This window comes from Periplaneta americana, chromosome 11 (assembly GCF_040183065.1).
Source record: "Periplaneta americana isolate PAMFEO1 chromosome 11, P.americana_PAMFEO1_priV1, whole genome shotgun sequence".
NCBI lineage: Eukaryota > Metazoa > Arthropoda > Insecta > Blattodea > Blattidae > Periplaneta > Periplaneta americana.
The window spans coordinates 5,433,871-5,450,850 of record NC_091127.1 but is presented as its reverse complement, the minus strand read 5'-3'; the positions used below and the strand labels follow the sequence as shown (position 1 = coordinate 5,450,850).

General features: G+C 33.6%; 1 protein-coding gene across 1 annotated transcript in view; it reads left to right on the top strand.

The window, feature by feature from the left end:
* Positions 1 to 16,980, top strand: part of LOC138708738 (uncharacterized) — a 1,008,888-nt gene that overhangs the window by 868,599 nt on the left and 123,309 nt on the right. The window contains exon 4 of the mRNA XM_069838867.1: positions 13,540 to 13,676. Coding sequence (XP_069694968.1) covers positions 13,540 to 13,676 — 137 coding nt within the window. The remainder of the gene's footprint in view (positions 1 to 13,539; positions 13,677 to 16,980) is intronic.

Genomic DNA, 16,980 nt, shown 5'->3' with positions numbered 1-16,980 from the left:
AGCATTTGTTTATTTTTATCACTACTCTAGCATTTATTTCTTTGTTTGCCAACATTTCAAACTACACTGGTCTGGACGTGAAAAAAAAAAGAAAATTACAGACCACTCCAGTCGATGCACAGCAGTTTCAAATATGACTCGCATTGGCATTCAAGAACAAGAATTAATAAAGATCACTGGTCATAGATATGCATCTTCCCTGAAGCCCTATTTACAAATAAATGAAGAGCACCACCTTTGTAATAAATTACGTAAAATAGTATATTATTTTGTTTTATTGAGGAATTACTTGTCAATAAGTTTATTACGTACAATATATTTAACTTTATTTCAATCGGTAATTATGTATGGAATTATAGGATGGGGTAGCTCATTTAAATCCAATTTTAATCCACTTTATTTATTACAGAAGAAAATAATTAAAATATGTCTTTATAAACCTTTGATTTTCCATCTAAAAATTTGTTTATAGACTTTAATGTACTTAACGTGAGACAAATTTATTATATTGTATTAATAAAATTCATACATAAAAATCGAAATAATTTTGAATTGTATTCTCATAGTTATGAAACAAGAGGTATGAATTCTTTAAGATTGTTTGAACCAAAATGCAACACTGTTACAGTATTTAATCATAGTAGTAATTTAGACCCAAGAATATATAACAAATTTATATTTAAATATCCTAATCTTGTCAATTCTAATAGTTCTAGTATTAAATTTAAAAAGTTATGTATGGATTTTATAAAAATTGAAAAATTGTAAATTTAAATTTATATACTATAATTGCAAATTGTATTGTATAATTATTAATTATAATTGTATTGCATAATTATTAATTTCAATTCAGAAATCCGCCCTTGACCAGGAGTTCTACTCTTTCAGGGGCGAGCTAAAGTTTCTCTGTATATTGTATAATTGATGTTACAATTCTTAGCAAAATAATAAATAAATAAATAAATTCGGAAATCCTGCATAAGTGAGGAATACACCATGTACATCAACGAGTTCACTTCTTTTACGCACACGTCCAATATAACATCAACTGAACCACCAACCACTAAAACATTCTAATTTGAAAATTGTACCTACTTTCAATAATTGTTTCTTTTAAAATTATTCATGTTTATTTTTTATTTCATCATCGTTAATTAAAACTTTTCTTGTTTATTCCATCATCCTTAATTAAAACTTTTCTAACACTCGTTTATATTATTTAGGTTATGTTATAGCTTCTGCTATATGATATTATAGATAGTCACGTATCAGAGATTGTTTAATATTAAGATTTATTGAAAATCATCTGTCAAGTGACGTTGATTACTGGGATCGGGATAATTGAAGTGGAATGCAACTGTTTTAATAAAAATGAAACTGAATCAACAAAGCCTTCTTGACTAGTAACCGTCCACAGAGTTCAACTAAGATTCCATAGTTGGCACAACTGATAACAAGATAACGGCTAATCATAACACACTACTGCCATCTAGCGTAATATTTGTAATGTTGAGATTGTACAATAATACATTTGAAGACAGTTGTATTTTCGCAAGTCAATTAATATTTTATTGTGTTGGAGTACTTCGTTACTTCTAATCTTTATATACTTTCTTCTAATCGTGTAATAGTCAATTAAATCCCACTCGAGTTTTGATTTTCTCTAGATAAATCAAAACCTCTAGTGAGATTACTGTTGGAAAAAAAAAGTTTTGAGTTAGGCTTGTGATGTAATAAACCGATTTATTATTTTAATATCTTTTCAACGGTCGACTCGATTGGCTCTTAGTTTTTATACCGCACTCGTAGACTCTAATTATGAAATTTCAAAATACATTTCAATTGAAGTAGTCTGTTTCAAATATTATAAATTCATCTGTTCCTCCAGCGTTATCTTTCGGGAGTTCAGTTCACAATTACAATATTGTGAATTACCATAAAGTGAAGAACACATTTTGAGCTTCATAACACTGATAAACAAGTGGTAGATATCTGACGTGGTGTTTACTGTTTGTAATGTAGTTTTTCATGCTGATTTCAAATCTGAAAACCGTTTTGCTCTATCACGTCAGGTTTTGAAATTATCGACGAAAATTTATTTTTACATGGAACACTGTCGAATTTTTTTGTTATTTTTCGTTATTTTTAATGTAATGATGAAAAATTTCGTCGTTTGTGTTCTGTTGCATTAATATACTTTTATTTGTTTCTTTTTTACTTATTTTCATTGACAATGACAGTGGACGGTTGATATTACAGCATCCAGAGGTTGTAGAAATTCACCAGAAATGTTTTGCTACGTGTGCGGCTATGTAATAGACAAATCCCATCGGAAAACTTTTACGCCGTTTGCGAAGAAAGCACATGTACTATACTTTGATTCGAAGGTGGATATTAGTAAGTCGTAGGTACCACAGTTCATCTGTTCGACCTGTGCATGCAACTTGCGCGGTTGGTTAAGTAAGGAAAAGAAGATCAACCATCTGGTATTTGGAGTTCCTATGATATGGCGTGAATGAAGCAACCACATCACAGCTGTTATTTCTGTTTGGCAAACGTCACTTCTCCTCCAAAACTCGTGCAAGTGTAAAGTGACCTGACGTTTCTTCAGTTTCTAAACCAATTCCACATGATCCCGTCACTTGTCCAATACCAACAGCATCTGCAGAATACACAGTTACTGAAGAAATGCAAGAAGAATATCCTCTTTCATCTCCTGCTAACGACTCAGACTCTGATTACTACCAACCTGGAGAAGATATTCATTTGATGAATAATGTTAAACTCATATGGGATCATGCGCTCTCATACGGAACTTGGCACTAACGAAAGGTCAAGTTGAACTGCTCGGTACATCTTAAAGAATTTAATTTCCTTGCACAACAAATCCACAGTTTCGGCACAGACACAAAGAACTTGTAAAGTTCTTTGCAATGAGTGACCCTATTTGCTACTTCACGGACGTTCAAGGTCTTATGTCAAGTCTCCGGGTGGAACACAGCATTGAAACATGGCGACTGTTCATAGACTCATATAAGACAAGTGTGAAGACAGTATTATTACACAACGGAAACAGGAATGCTTCAGTACTGGTTGCATATTCTACGCACCTGAAAGGGACGTACGAAACCATATCTCTACTTCTTAAAAAATACGCTGTCGCAAGTACAATTGACGTATCTGTGGTGATTTAAAAGTTATCACATATCTCATGGGAATGCAGGCAGGGTACACCAAGTACTGCTACTTCATCTGCGAGTGGGATAGCAGAGACAGAAAGAACCGCTATATAAAGAAAAATTGGCCAGTCACAAATAAGGAAGATCATTGCTGACAGCCACTTCCAAGACTTACTGGGTGATACTCAAAGAGATGCACGGGTGGCATTGAAGTCAGTCGTAGCCAATTTCCTTGCAAATAATAAATCGACTGACTATGTGAATGTAGTTCTGAAGTGCATCAGTGCGTACAGACAGCAACACGTCCCTCAAAATACATATCCTCGACTCACATCTTGATTTCTTCCCCGAGAACCAACCTAGGTTCAGTCAGCGACGAACATGGTGAACGTTTTCATTAAGACATCTCGGTGATGGAGTCACGCTATCAGGGTCGATGGGAGTGCAGCGATGTTGGCTGACTACTGCTGGACGCTTGAGCGCGACTTGACAAATGCTCAGCACAAATGAAATTCTACAGCCAAGAAATTCAAACAAAAAAACACACCTTAAATTAAGAAAGTATATTCTATATATGTACATATGTATTTTACATGTGTATTATGCCTCCAACTATGTTACTATTATAATTACATGTCATGTGGCGCATTTTCACCATTTTCTTAGCTAAAGCCATGTTCATTATTACTCCGTGTAGCAATAAATGTTCTACTGAAATTCCTGTCTGTGAGTTATTAAACACAATGGTTGATGTCGTATATCTCAAGAATGGTGGGTAATAGAGACAAATGGTTTGCATATTCGGAATCAGGATGTTCCATTTGTCTTAGAACGCTTGTTGGATACCAAGATATCCACCAAAATTTTTTTTTTTTTTTGTTATTCAGTGTAATTGAATCAGATTATAGTTTTTCTTTAACAGAAATGAGCAAAATAACACTTGTATGTAGTTTCTTATAAGCGTATATTCAATGTCAACAACTCTGGAAAACAGATGTAGTAGGGTAAGGTTGCGTATATCGCACCACTTTAGCATTTATCATTTTTATTGAACAATACAATTTTTATTTTCTGCATTCCTTTACAGAAATACATTCCCAGAACATTTACCTTTCATGTAAAAAAGAATCCTTGAATTTGATTTAATATTTTTGAAGTAGAATGACATTTTCGAAACACTTGTCAATGGTGCCATTTAGGCAACTAGTTTCCTAAATAGCACCTGCGGTTTCTTAAATCGCACCTCTTTATCTGCAGGGAACAGGATGAAGGAAAGCTTTTAATATTGAACATATTGAACAGTATTTAATATGAATAATGTAATAAATGCAGATTACAAGTTTATTGAAATTAATGAAAGAGAGTAACGCATCTTCAAATGAAATTGAAAAAAATAGAGCATAAATTACCTAACATTTAAACTTCCTGAATGCGTTTTTTATTGTTACACATTTGCCACGTGCTTCACCAGGCAGTTCAAACTGTAAACTGCGTCACCTTTTCTCCACGATTATCTCGAAGCCACCTAAGAACTGCGTCTTGATTTAGCTGTCTGAAATTGTTTGAAGATAGAAATATCTAAAGGCTGGGCCTCTGAGTATTATGACGAGGAAGCTGAAATAGGAGCACATCATTTTCCCGAGATAATCTAGCTTCTAAATTTTTGGAATGGTTCGTATAGGTGGACATACAGAAGCAGCATTTATGTCTATGGCGGGTTTGACTAGCAAATAAAATGTTTGGGCTATTCGACAAATAGTTCATTGTTGATGTAACCTGAATCAGAGCAAACAAATAACGATCCTGGAAGAACATCAGCTGATAATGAAGGATGCACTGTTTGGCGTTTAAAAATTTTCATAGGTGGCACATGGAGATGCACTATCACCTTTACTTTTTAACTTCGGTCTAGAATATGCCATTAGGAAAGTTCAGGATAACAGGCAGGGTTTGGAATTGAACGGGTTACATCAGCTTCTTGTCTATGCGGATGACGTGAATATGTTGGGAGGAAATACACAAACGATTAGGGAAAACACGAGAATTTTAATTGAAGCAAGTAAAGCGATAGGGTTGGAAGTAAATCCCGAAAAGACAAAGTATATGATTATGTCTCGTGAACAGAATATTCTATGAAATGGAACTATAAAAATTGGAGATTTATCCTTCGAAGAGGTGGAAAAATTCAAATATCTTGGAGCAACAGTAACAAATGTAAATGACACTCGGGAGGAAATTAAACGCAGAATAAATATGGGAAATGCGTGTTATTATTCGGTTGAGAAGCTCTTATCATCCAGTCTGCTGTCAAAAAATCTGAAAGTTAGAATTTATAAAACAGTTATATTACCGGTTGTTCTTTATGGTTGTGAAACTTGGACTCTCATTTTGAGAGAGGAACATAGGTTAAGGGTGTTTGAGAATAAGGTTCTTAGGAAAATATTTGGGGCTAAGCGGGATGAAGTTACAGGAGAATGGAGAAAGTTACACAACGCAGAACTGCATGCATTGTATTCTTAACCTGACATAATTAGGAACTTAAAATCCAGACGTTTAAGATGGGCAGGGCATGTAGCACGTATGGGCGAATCCAGAAATGCATATAGAGTGTTAGTTGGGAGACCGGAGGGAAAAAGACCTTTAGGGAGGCCGAGACGTATATGGGAGAATAATATTAAAATGGATTTGAGGGAGGTAGGGTGTGATGATGGAGACTGGATTAATCTTGCACAGGATAGGGACCGATGGCGGGCTTATGTGAGGGCGGCAATGAACCTCCGGGTTCCTTAAAAGCCATTTGTAAGTAAGTAAGGCACAAAATATCTGGTGCGCTTGTACAACACACACTTGTTGTAGTAATGCCCTTTTCATCGCGCCGGTGCGAATTAGGCACCTACAAAGTGGTGCGAATTATAAAACTACGTCATAAGTTATTATTTCTTTCATTCTAGACTATAATCACCACATGTTCGAAAATCGTACTAAGTTAAATGTTCTTTAACATTTCTTTTAACCAATAACATATTAAGATTATGCATTCCTTTGCATACAAATCCGTTATTTAGTTACAAAATGGTAGCTAAATATACATCCACCTGAGCGATTATATTAAATACTCTATCACCACGCTGCTGACACAAAGAAGTGGCATAAATCAAGTGACATGGTGGAAGTTCATATGGTAGATTGTAACAATACCACTAGATGCTTCACTACTACAGTAACTTGTTTTAAACTAGAAGTGGTGCGATTTAGGAAGCGGTGCGATTTATGCTACTCTACCCTAATAATGAATTCGAAGTTTCATGTTATTTCACACAGTCAATTAGTGATAATATTTTCCTGGCATTGAATACTTGCCAACTGTAACAAAAAAAATATCAAATATAAAAGCATTTTTTTTTTAACGAGGGGAGTAAACTAACATCCATGTGTCACCAGATCGATTTCCGATGAACATGAAACTAACAGAATACGGAAACAAAAGAAAATTGTTTTAGTGAGGCATTACTGAGTCACCCAAGGTTCAGTTTCAGTGAACACAGTCGCGGGTATTTACAAATAAATAAAATAATGATGAAAAAACAAACAAGAGAGCCCGTGGGTTTGTGTTGTCAAAATTCTGGCATCCCCCGATACCCAACTCGCTAAAACTAACAACTGCAGCACGAAAATAAAAAAAAAGTAGTGTTTTGTTTTTGTGGAGGATTAAACAAAGTCTGTATTATAGATAAATAGAATTGTGATATAGCGTGCATTCAATTGTCAATGCAGATGTAAAAAACTAGACAGCATTGTAATTGAAAGGAATTGCTCGTATGAACAGCTGTAAAGTTGGCGACAATGAAAATCAGTTACGAGGAATTAAATTTGTACACGATTTGTGTCGCTGGTATTTCATGTCGAACAAAAATTTACAGCTTTTGTTTGTATTAGATACTCGTTGAGTCCATAAAAATTGTGAGAATCAGTATTATTTCATCCAGTCTTCTGGTTTTGGTAGCAGAGACTAAAAGTAGGCTTTTGTAATATTGTATGAGTCTGTGGGTAACAGACGTTCATTTTATATTTCAACATCGTTTCGTGCTTAACACAACAACTACTAGTTAATTTATCATAAATTTGTTAATTGAAATATTTGAAGCGAAACCTGACGAAATTTTTTATTGAATTTCATTCGCGAGAACACAACGAAATAATTTCTTTCTTTAATATAAGTTTTTAAGTTTATTTGTTTATTTATTTATTTACTTGTACTTATTTATTTAGTTACTTACTTGTACTTATTTTTTTATTTATTTATTTATCTATTTATTTATTTATGTATTTATTTATCTATTTATTTATTTATTTATTTATCTATTTATTTATTTATCTATTTATTTATTTATTTATTTATCTATTTATTTATTTATTTATCTATTTAGTTATTTATTTATCTATTTATCTATTTATCTATTTATTTATTTATCTATTTATTTATTTATCTATTTATCTATTTATTTATTTATTTATTTATCTATCTATTTATTTATCTATTTATTTATTTATTTATCTATTTATTTATCTATTTATTTATTTATTTATCTATTTATTTATCTATTTATTTATTTATTTATCTATTTATTTATTTATTTATTTATTTATCTATTTATTTATTTATTTATTTATCTATTTATTTATTTATCTATTTATTTATTTATTTATCTACCTATTTATTTATTTATTTATTTATCTATTTATTTATTTATTTATCTATTTATTTATTTATCTGTTTATTGATTTATTTATTTATTTATCTATTTATTTATTTATTTATCTATTTATTTATTTATTTATTTATTTATCTATTTATTTATTTATCTATTTATTTATTTATTTATTTCATTTATTTATTTATCTATTTATCTATCTATTTATTTATTTATTTATTTATTTATTCTGGTGTAGTTAAGGTCATCAGGCCTTCTCTTCCACACCACCAGAAATACACCACCAGAAGTAAACAAGTAAAGTCACACAAAAATATACATCTGTCCCTTACTCCAGCACGACCTATCCAACGATCAGACATCTCCGTATTCAGGTAAGCACGAACTGCATTGTGGAAATGTGGCGGAGCCCATCTTGCTGAAAGATGAAATCGCCATCGAGATCTTGTCTAAGTTGAGGCACCAACCATTGCTCCAACATGTCCAGATATGAATGTCCAGTCACAGTAGCCTCGATGAAGAAGAAAGCTCCGTACAGTTTTCGTTGTGACAACGCGCAGAAAACATTCACCTTTGCTGAATCATGTTCATGTTCAATGATTCTGTGAGGGACAGATGTTTCATGACATGGCCACCAAGGTCACCCGATATGCCCATGTAACTTTTTTCTATGGGGTTAACTAAAGGACCGTGTGTTTGTACCGCCTTTGCCACGTGATTTAGAGGAACTAAAAACCAGAATTCGAGAAGCTGCCGCCACGGTCACAGAGGATATGTTGAAAAAGGTATGGGAAGAGTTTGATTATCGTTTGGACATCTGCCGAGTCACTCGTGGTTCACACATTGAATCTCTGTAAGGTGTAAACAGAACTTGGAAACATTACATATTCATTATGAGGTCTCGCCCACCTCATTCTCCTTCATTTTCTTTTTTTCTCTCATTCGGTTCTTTTCAATGAGGTGGGCGAGACCTCATATATAATGAATATGTGATGTATTAACTGTTAGCAGTTGTCACAAACTGATGTTGAATATGGCCATAAAGTCATTTAAATATGCGCTCCTGCATATATGACGTGTATCGTCTCAAATGCAGGTAGTAAGACCGTAAAAGCATTACGAGAGGGGTTCAGCCGGCGCCGTGTATCGTGTCCCGGCATAGCTCAGTTGGAAAGAGCGCTCAGCGCGCAGAGCTGAGAGGTCCTGGGTTCGATTCGGTGCCGGTACGAATTTTTCTCGTATTAAATAGTAAAGAACTTTGAGAGTTTGACTTTAAACTGACGTGTGATTGAAAGTGCTATCATTAGTAGTTTTTGTGTAAATAAAATATTGAAAGTGTTGCCGGACTTTTGATATGCCCTGCATATATCAACTATAACTATTTTCCTCATATATTTCATTAACCGTTTATCAAATTATTTCTGTTCTTATGCTTAGAATTAATTAAAGTTCACACGCTGTGTCAAATGTAACGGTTGTAGACGTCATAGTTTCCAGGAATGTTTAAAGAAAGTAGCCTGTGAGGTCTGCAATCGCATAAATATTGTGATAGCGTACAACCCTGCAATACATCATCTGCGGTGTTGGCTGTCCAACACACAAGCGCGTCACGTGACACATGGTTGTGGAGGCGTTGCCTGGCTGTGAGAAATAGCCACGGTCCTGAACTTTCACACCTCGCCGGATTTACTTCAGCTGCCGATATTTACGTCACAGCCTTGCTTGTTTTCTTCATTATTTTATCGAAAATTATTTGTAATCAACAGAAAATAAACACCTCTTAAATCTACTCCTCAAATTGATTTAGTACTCAGATTTATATGCCTGCCTGCATCGCTGAAGCAGCTTATAAGGTTTGTCTCCAGCAAAGTTCTTTATAACCAATCAGTTGCTTTCGAAGAAGCGGCTTACGTGTCGGATAAAACAGCCAGAAGATTTCGAAGGTGTTTTTTTTTTTTTTTTTTGCTTTCGTTATCCAAACTTGATATTGAATTGGTAGTCTAGAGATAATCGACATTGATAGAATTCAGAATATTTACATAATTACGTAATTTGTAAAGAAGAATTTCAGCCCTACACAGATTAACATAATATTATCTTCCCACCTACGTCTCGGCCTCCCTAAAGGTCTTTTTCCATCCGGCCTCCCAACTAACACTGTATATACATTTCTGGATTCGCCTATACGTGCTACATGTCCTGCCCATCTCAAACGTCTGGATTTTATGTTCCTAATTATGTCAGGTGAAGAATACAATGCATGCAGTTCTGCGTTGTGTAACTTTCTCCATTCTCCTGTAACCTAATCCCTCTTAGCCCCAAATATTTTCCTAAGAACCTTATTTTCAAACACCCTTAATCTCTGTTCCTCTCTCAAAGTGAGAGTCCAAGTTTCACAACCATAAAGAACAACCGGTAATATAACTGTTTTATAAATTCTAACTTTCAGATTTTTTGACAGCAGACTGGATGATAAAAGCTTCTCAACCGAATAATAACAGGCATTTCCCATATTTATTCTGTGTTTAATTTCCTCCCGAGTGTAATTTATATTTGTTACTCTTGCTCCCAAGATATTTGAATTTTTCCACCTCTTCGAAGGATAAATCTCTAATTTTTATAGTTCCATTTCGTACAATATTCTGGTCACGAGACATTCAAATTTTTCAAATTCAAATTCAAATTTATTTACAATTTACTTTTGAAATGAATACATGTGAATAGATACCCGAAATGAGCATATGCTCGTGCTCGGGTACAGTCCAGTAGTCTACATAAAATTTTACAGGGATCAAATAATAATGCTGAAGATAGAAATAATAGTAACAATAATAATAATAATAATAATAATAATAATAATAATCGTGACAGAAATGATACAAGGATTGTAATACAAAATAATTCATTAATAATAATAATAATAATAATGATAATAATAATAATAGTGATAAAACAAAAATATTTACAATAATAAAATAAATACTAAGACGGATAAAATAAAATATAAAACCACTAGCGAGAGTTAACACAACTTAAATAAGCATATAATAACCGGAAAAAAATGACGAACTCGAAAATCAACAGAAAAGTTCGTTGTATTTAGTCTTTTCGGGATTTACTTCCAACCCTATCGCTTTACTTGCTTGAAATAGAATTTCCGTGTTTTCCCTAATCGTTTGTTGATTTTCTCCTAACATATTCACGTCATCCACATAGACAAGAAGCTGATGTAACCCGTTCAATTCCAAACCCTGCCTGTTATCCTGAACTTTCCTAATGGCATATTCTAGAGCGAAGTTAAAAAGTAAAGGTGATAGTGCATCTCCCTGCTTTAGCCCGCAGTGAATTGGAAAAGCATCAGATAGAAACTGACCTATACGGACTCTGCTGTATGTTTCACTAAGACACATTTTAATTAATCGAACTAGTTTCTTGGGAATACCAAATTCAATAAGAATATTATATAAAATTTCTCTCTCAACAGAGTCATACGCCTTTTTGAAATCTATGAATAACTGATGTACTGTACCCTTATACTCCCATTTTTTCTCCAATATCTGTCGAATACAAAAAATCTGATCAATAGTCGATCTATTACGCCTAAAACCACACTGATGATCCCCAATAATTTCATCTACATATGGAGTTAATCTTCTCAAAAGGATATTCGACGATAAATGTAACTCCAAGATAAAATTATGTTTTTACAATACAAAGTTAAATATCGTTCGTAAACCAGCTACTATAAACAGAATGCAATATTTAACCACGTGGAGCCTTAAATATTCTTCAGGAACCGGACAAAATAGATATAAAATAAAGCATATAGATAGTAGTAGTAGTAGTAGTAGTAGTAGCAGTAGCAGTAGCAGTAGCAGTAGCAGTAGCAGCAGCAGCAGCAGCAGTAGCAGCAGCAGCAGCAGCAGCAGCACCTGGCAGAGTTAAGGCCATGAGGCCTTCTCTTCCACTCAACCAGGTTTCAATAATACAAGTACATGAGATACAAAATTTGATTACAAAACAACACAAAAGAAAATAACTTAGAAATTACATAAAATATTGTAGGAAATTACAATAGACAAGATCAGTTACATAATGGTAGGTTATGGAGATGGCCTCAGTCCAAAGATATCACACTTAGGAAATGTAAAATTAAATCTTCTAGTAAAATTAGGAACTGGTACAAAGGTATCCCAAATTACTGTACTTAAGGTGAGAAATCCGATGTCTTATTGTCGCTTTCTGAAATGAAGCCTCGAAGTTTTGCACAATTCTTGTCTACTATGTTTCGTACCTCTTATTTTTTTAAGAATTTAGTTAAATGTAATAATAATAATAATAATAATAATAATAATAATAATAGTTTTATTTTCCCTGGCAGAGTTAAGGCCATCAGGCCTTCTCTTCCACTCAATCAGGATCAAATCACATACAGAAAAAATACATACCGGTATACAAATATGAACTTAAAAATAATAATAAACATAATTAAGTAAAAAAGAGAGATTGAATACATATACACAATCAGTATTAACTTTGAAATAACAATAATATATAGGCCTATATATGTAATAAAAAAAAGAAACTGAATACATAATCACAAACAGAAAAATACATTCTAGTATACAAGAATCAAGTTAAAAGAAAAAAAAAAGAATTAATACATGTGAATATAATCTCACAACTAAAGGAATAGTAGAATTAGTATGATCAGCACAGCACGGGTTACATTGAGACAATGACAATTACCTAGGTATTAGTGTTAATGGAAAAATAAAGTAATGACTGTGTAAAATAATAATAATAATAATAATAATAATAATAAATAAAAATTATACCTAAAAACTAGTTCTGTGCATTTAAAATATTTCTAAACAACCTAATTTTAAACAACTGAGAACTAAGACTACCCCTGATTTCCAGCGGCAGCGAATTCCATGAGCGGGCCATGGCTATTGAGAAAGAACTTGAGTACAGAGATGTCTGATGACGTGGTATTGGTAGCAACAGATTGTGCTGTGAACGTGTATTACGATTATGATGTTAAGCTAGGAGAGTAAACCGAGAGGCAAGGTAGTTGGGTGTGGAATCATGTATAATTCGATATAGCAGGCAAAGAGAATGTACTAATCGTCGATCTTGCAAGCGGAGCCAGGAGAGTCGTAGAAAATATTCCGATATATGATCATGTCGGCGGATATTGAAAATAAATCGGACGCAGACATTATGTACACGTTGAAGTTTTTGAGAAAGTTCAGCACTTAGGTCACTTAATGTACATGCAGTTAAATGTTTAACTTCAGATTCAATATAGATACACTTCATGTAAGATGGTACACGTATCATCTTACAGCCCATAATCTTTCTAGGTGTCTAACAGCTATAAATACAATTTCAGGAGATGCGGTTGCTTGGCAACCGACATGTTTTATACAAGTTCCATCAAAGAGCTCCCTCGAGATTTGTCGGACGCACCTTGTAAAGAAATCCCCAGCATGTGTTGTCCATAAACCACGCGCAATCTCCCCTCTGTACCTATTTATGTGGGTCTGTAGTGGGAGATGCCGTGTGCTGAATACAAATTGGATTGTTTTACACGTTACATATGGAATTTTTGTGGTGATTGCTTTCCGTTCTGGCGTTTGCAGCATGTAACCGCACGTACTACGGGGATGTGGGCAAGACGTACGAGCTGGAACTGCATCGGCCCAGGGAGGACCGCCTGCCTTTCGTGTGCCACCTCACCTTCAAGGCCGGAGGGGGGGACCTGGGAGACCTCGTACAGGTAAGCAACCAAGATTTAGGTGCATTTATATCTGTTTATGGCGCAACTTTTTTTTCTCTGTATTTATTTTTTTTAATTACTCTGAAACCGCCTTAAAACTGATTTGTAACTCTTTAACATTTCTAATATCCACACTCATAGCCCCTAAAATCTGTATGCACATTTTTAAGATAATGACATGTTATTAGGAACCCTTTATAAAATAAATATAAAAATTGTCTCGGGAACAGTACTGTTGCAATGTAACGGTTTTCGGAATATTTACAGCTGTTCGAAATTGAGATGTTATAAAGAGTGCGTCAGAAAGAACGGATGGATTTCAAACTATCGATACGCAACGAGGAGAGAGATATAGTGAGGGGGACCACGACTGTTGGGTCAGCCATAGAATGCAGTTTCAGTTGAGAACATGGTGTTGGTCTGGTGTACAACGTGCTTTCATCGTAGAGACATTTTTGAAAAATGAAGAGTCTGTGATCGCCACTCAGGACTCATTTCGACATCGGATGTCACGCTAGGATTCCAACTCGGAATACAATTTTGCGGTGGGTGGCTTCATTTCGTATCATAGGTTCAACATTAAAGAAGAAATCACCTGGACGAAATTCTATTGCACTGAGATTGTCCGAGGCTACGGTAAGATCTCGCGCCCTGCGACTTCTTTCTTTGGGACCATTTGAAGGCGTAAGTTTGTAAACATCGATCACATACACTGGACGAACTGAAGACAGCGATTCGTGAAGAAATCCTGGCAATTGCACCAGCTATGACTGTGAAAGTGATGGCGAACATCAGAAAACGCCTCGATGCCTGCATTGAAAGCCAAGGACATCATATGGATAATGTTCTTTCCATAAATAAACTGCATGTATTGGTGAATATGTTGATAACAATAAATTTTTGATTTGATGAATCTTTACAATTTTCTTGCCATGTGAAATCCATCCGTTCTTTCTGACGCACCCTGTATTTCACTGCTTATCTTTACTTATTGTGTACAAGTTTAAATGTACATTATGCTAACAATACTTTCTTATTAACTTTTACAAATGTTTAGTCATGTATAACGAGGTATAAGCCTCATAGTTTGATATAACAGATAAATATATTTGAACATATGATATGAAATTCAATAAGATAGTTATAACAACAACACATCTATCAAAGTGTACGTTACGAATATTCTAAATTTCAAGTGCTCCAATATTAAATGTGTGTTTATCATCGAACAAACAATGCAAAGAATCTTCAAGATTTATTTATACTCAACAATACAGTGCAATTAAGGCAACGATTATATAGTCGCCCCAACGAACAGTCATGATACACATTCATAAAAATCCACATTGTTAAGTATTTAAATAACGTCATAGAACAATGCCCACATGTTTTAATTGATCTTAATTGGTTTGTTTTAACAATCGATAGTATATAAGTGTTTTATAGTCCAAATAACCATTGTAAACATATTATATGGGTATAGTATGTATATTCACACACACACACACACACACACACACTATCCAAGACCACAACATATGTACCTATTGCCCAGGTTTAAATTTAAATTTAGTATCATAAATACATCTGAAGATGGTACACCGAGGTACCGAAAAAGTTAATTTAAGACATCAATAAATTATAATTGTAATACAGATAAGCAGAGACGTTCTAATTGAATTTTCATTACTTATTAGTCAGCTTATCGGAACAATCAATGCAATTTTGAAATATATATTAGTCCTACTTTTCACGTGCGATATTTATTCTTCTCTAGTGTTAATATTATATTATATAATTCCATTGCCGCTGTAATTATATTTTAGTTCCTATTTTATTTTACTTATTTATTTATATTATTATTTTTTATTTTAATATTATATCTGAACTGCGACCGAGCACGAGCGCTGCTCATTCGGTCTCAAATTTTGTTAATACTACTGTATCTTCTTTTTATATTGCTTGTATTATTTTATTTGTATTTCTCTTGTTTGTTTTGTAATTATATTCTTTATTCTATATATTTAAATTTAAATAAATAAATAAATTTAAATAAATAAAGATGAAACTATAATCACAATAAACATAAAAATACTATACAAACACAAGAACACAAAAAAAAACATCACACTAACATACGAAAACAAAAACACACACAAGATTGCAACCTCATTCAAGAAATTAAATTACAACATCGCTTACAGAACAAATAACACTCTACAAAAACATCTCAACACACAAACAAACAAATACAACCACACAGACGTATACAAACTCAAATGTAACACCTGCAACAACTTCTACATAGGACAGGCAGGCAGATCATTTCAAACACGTTACAAAGAACATATCACAGCCATAACATAATTACAAAACACCTCCACATATGCAGAACACATCACAAATGCTAACCACACCTACAGCGACATAAACACAGACATGGAAATTATACATATTCAACCAAAAAGCCAGAAACTAAACACACTAGAACAATATGAAATATATAGACACACAAAAACAAATCCAAATGAAATTCTCAACACACAACTCAATTTCAGAACACACACACTCTTTGACTCCACATTACACTACACAAACATATCCTCACATTAAACGCAAACAAAAGGCGTCAAGACCAGCAACAACCAGTTTTGAAGATGGTCCATAACAGACTGAAACTAGTTAACCAGTTACTGTAATATTTAACACGCGAACGCTATATAAGACATATTCCGAAGTGATATAGTGTTAAAGTTGTGTAATCAAGATATATTATAAAAATAATTTATGATATAAATATTATTAAACAGGAGACAATAATGATGTAAAGAAATAAAACGGAAATACAAAGGTTCGAACCTAGTCGCTGGATGATACGAATAAACTTGAATACTTGCTTTTTCCCCACGTTTTCAGAGAATTTATTCTTTTTCATAAGAACAACACACATAAGTAGACCTACGTACTTAAACATAAAAGGATAAAGTACCAACTACATTACGGAACACCTCCTTCCAATAGAACATCTGCTTTGTCCTTTGAAAACTGAGTAATTATGTACTACAGATTTTTTAAGGTTCCTTAGTACGAAACTTCACTCTGTTAAGAAAGGCTGGCTATTGTGCAATGACAAAATTTATGCAATACAGTTACTCTTATTTCAAAATTATTTTTCATCAAAGTGTATAAAACGTACGATGTGCAGGAACATCATTTTATTTTTACTATCATTTCTAATATTAACCTGGCTATACCTTTGGATCAACGATTAAGAAGCGGAAACACCGTTTGCTGCCCCCTTCCA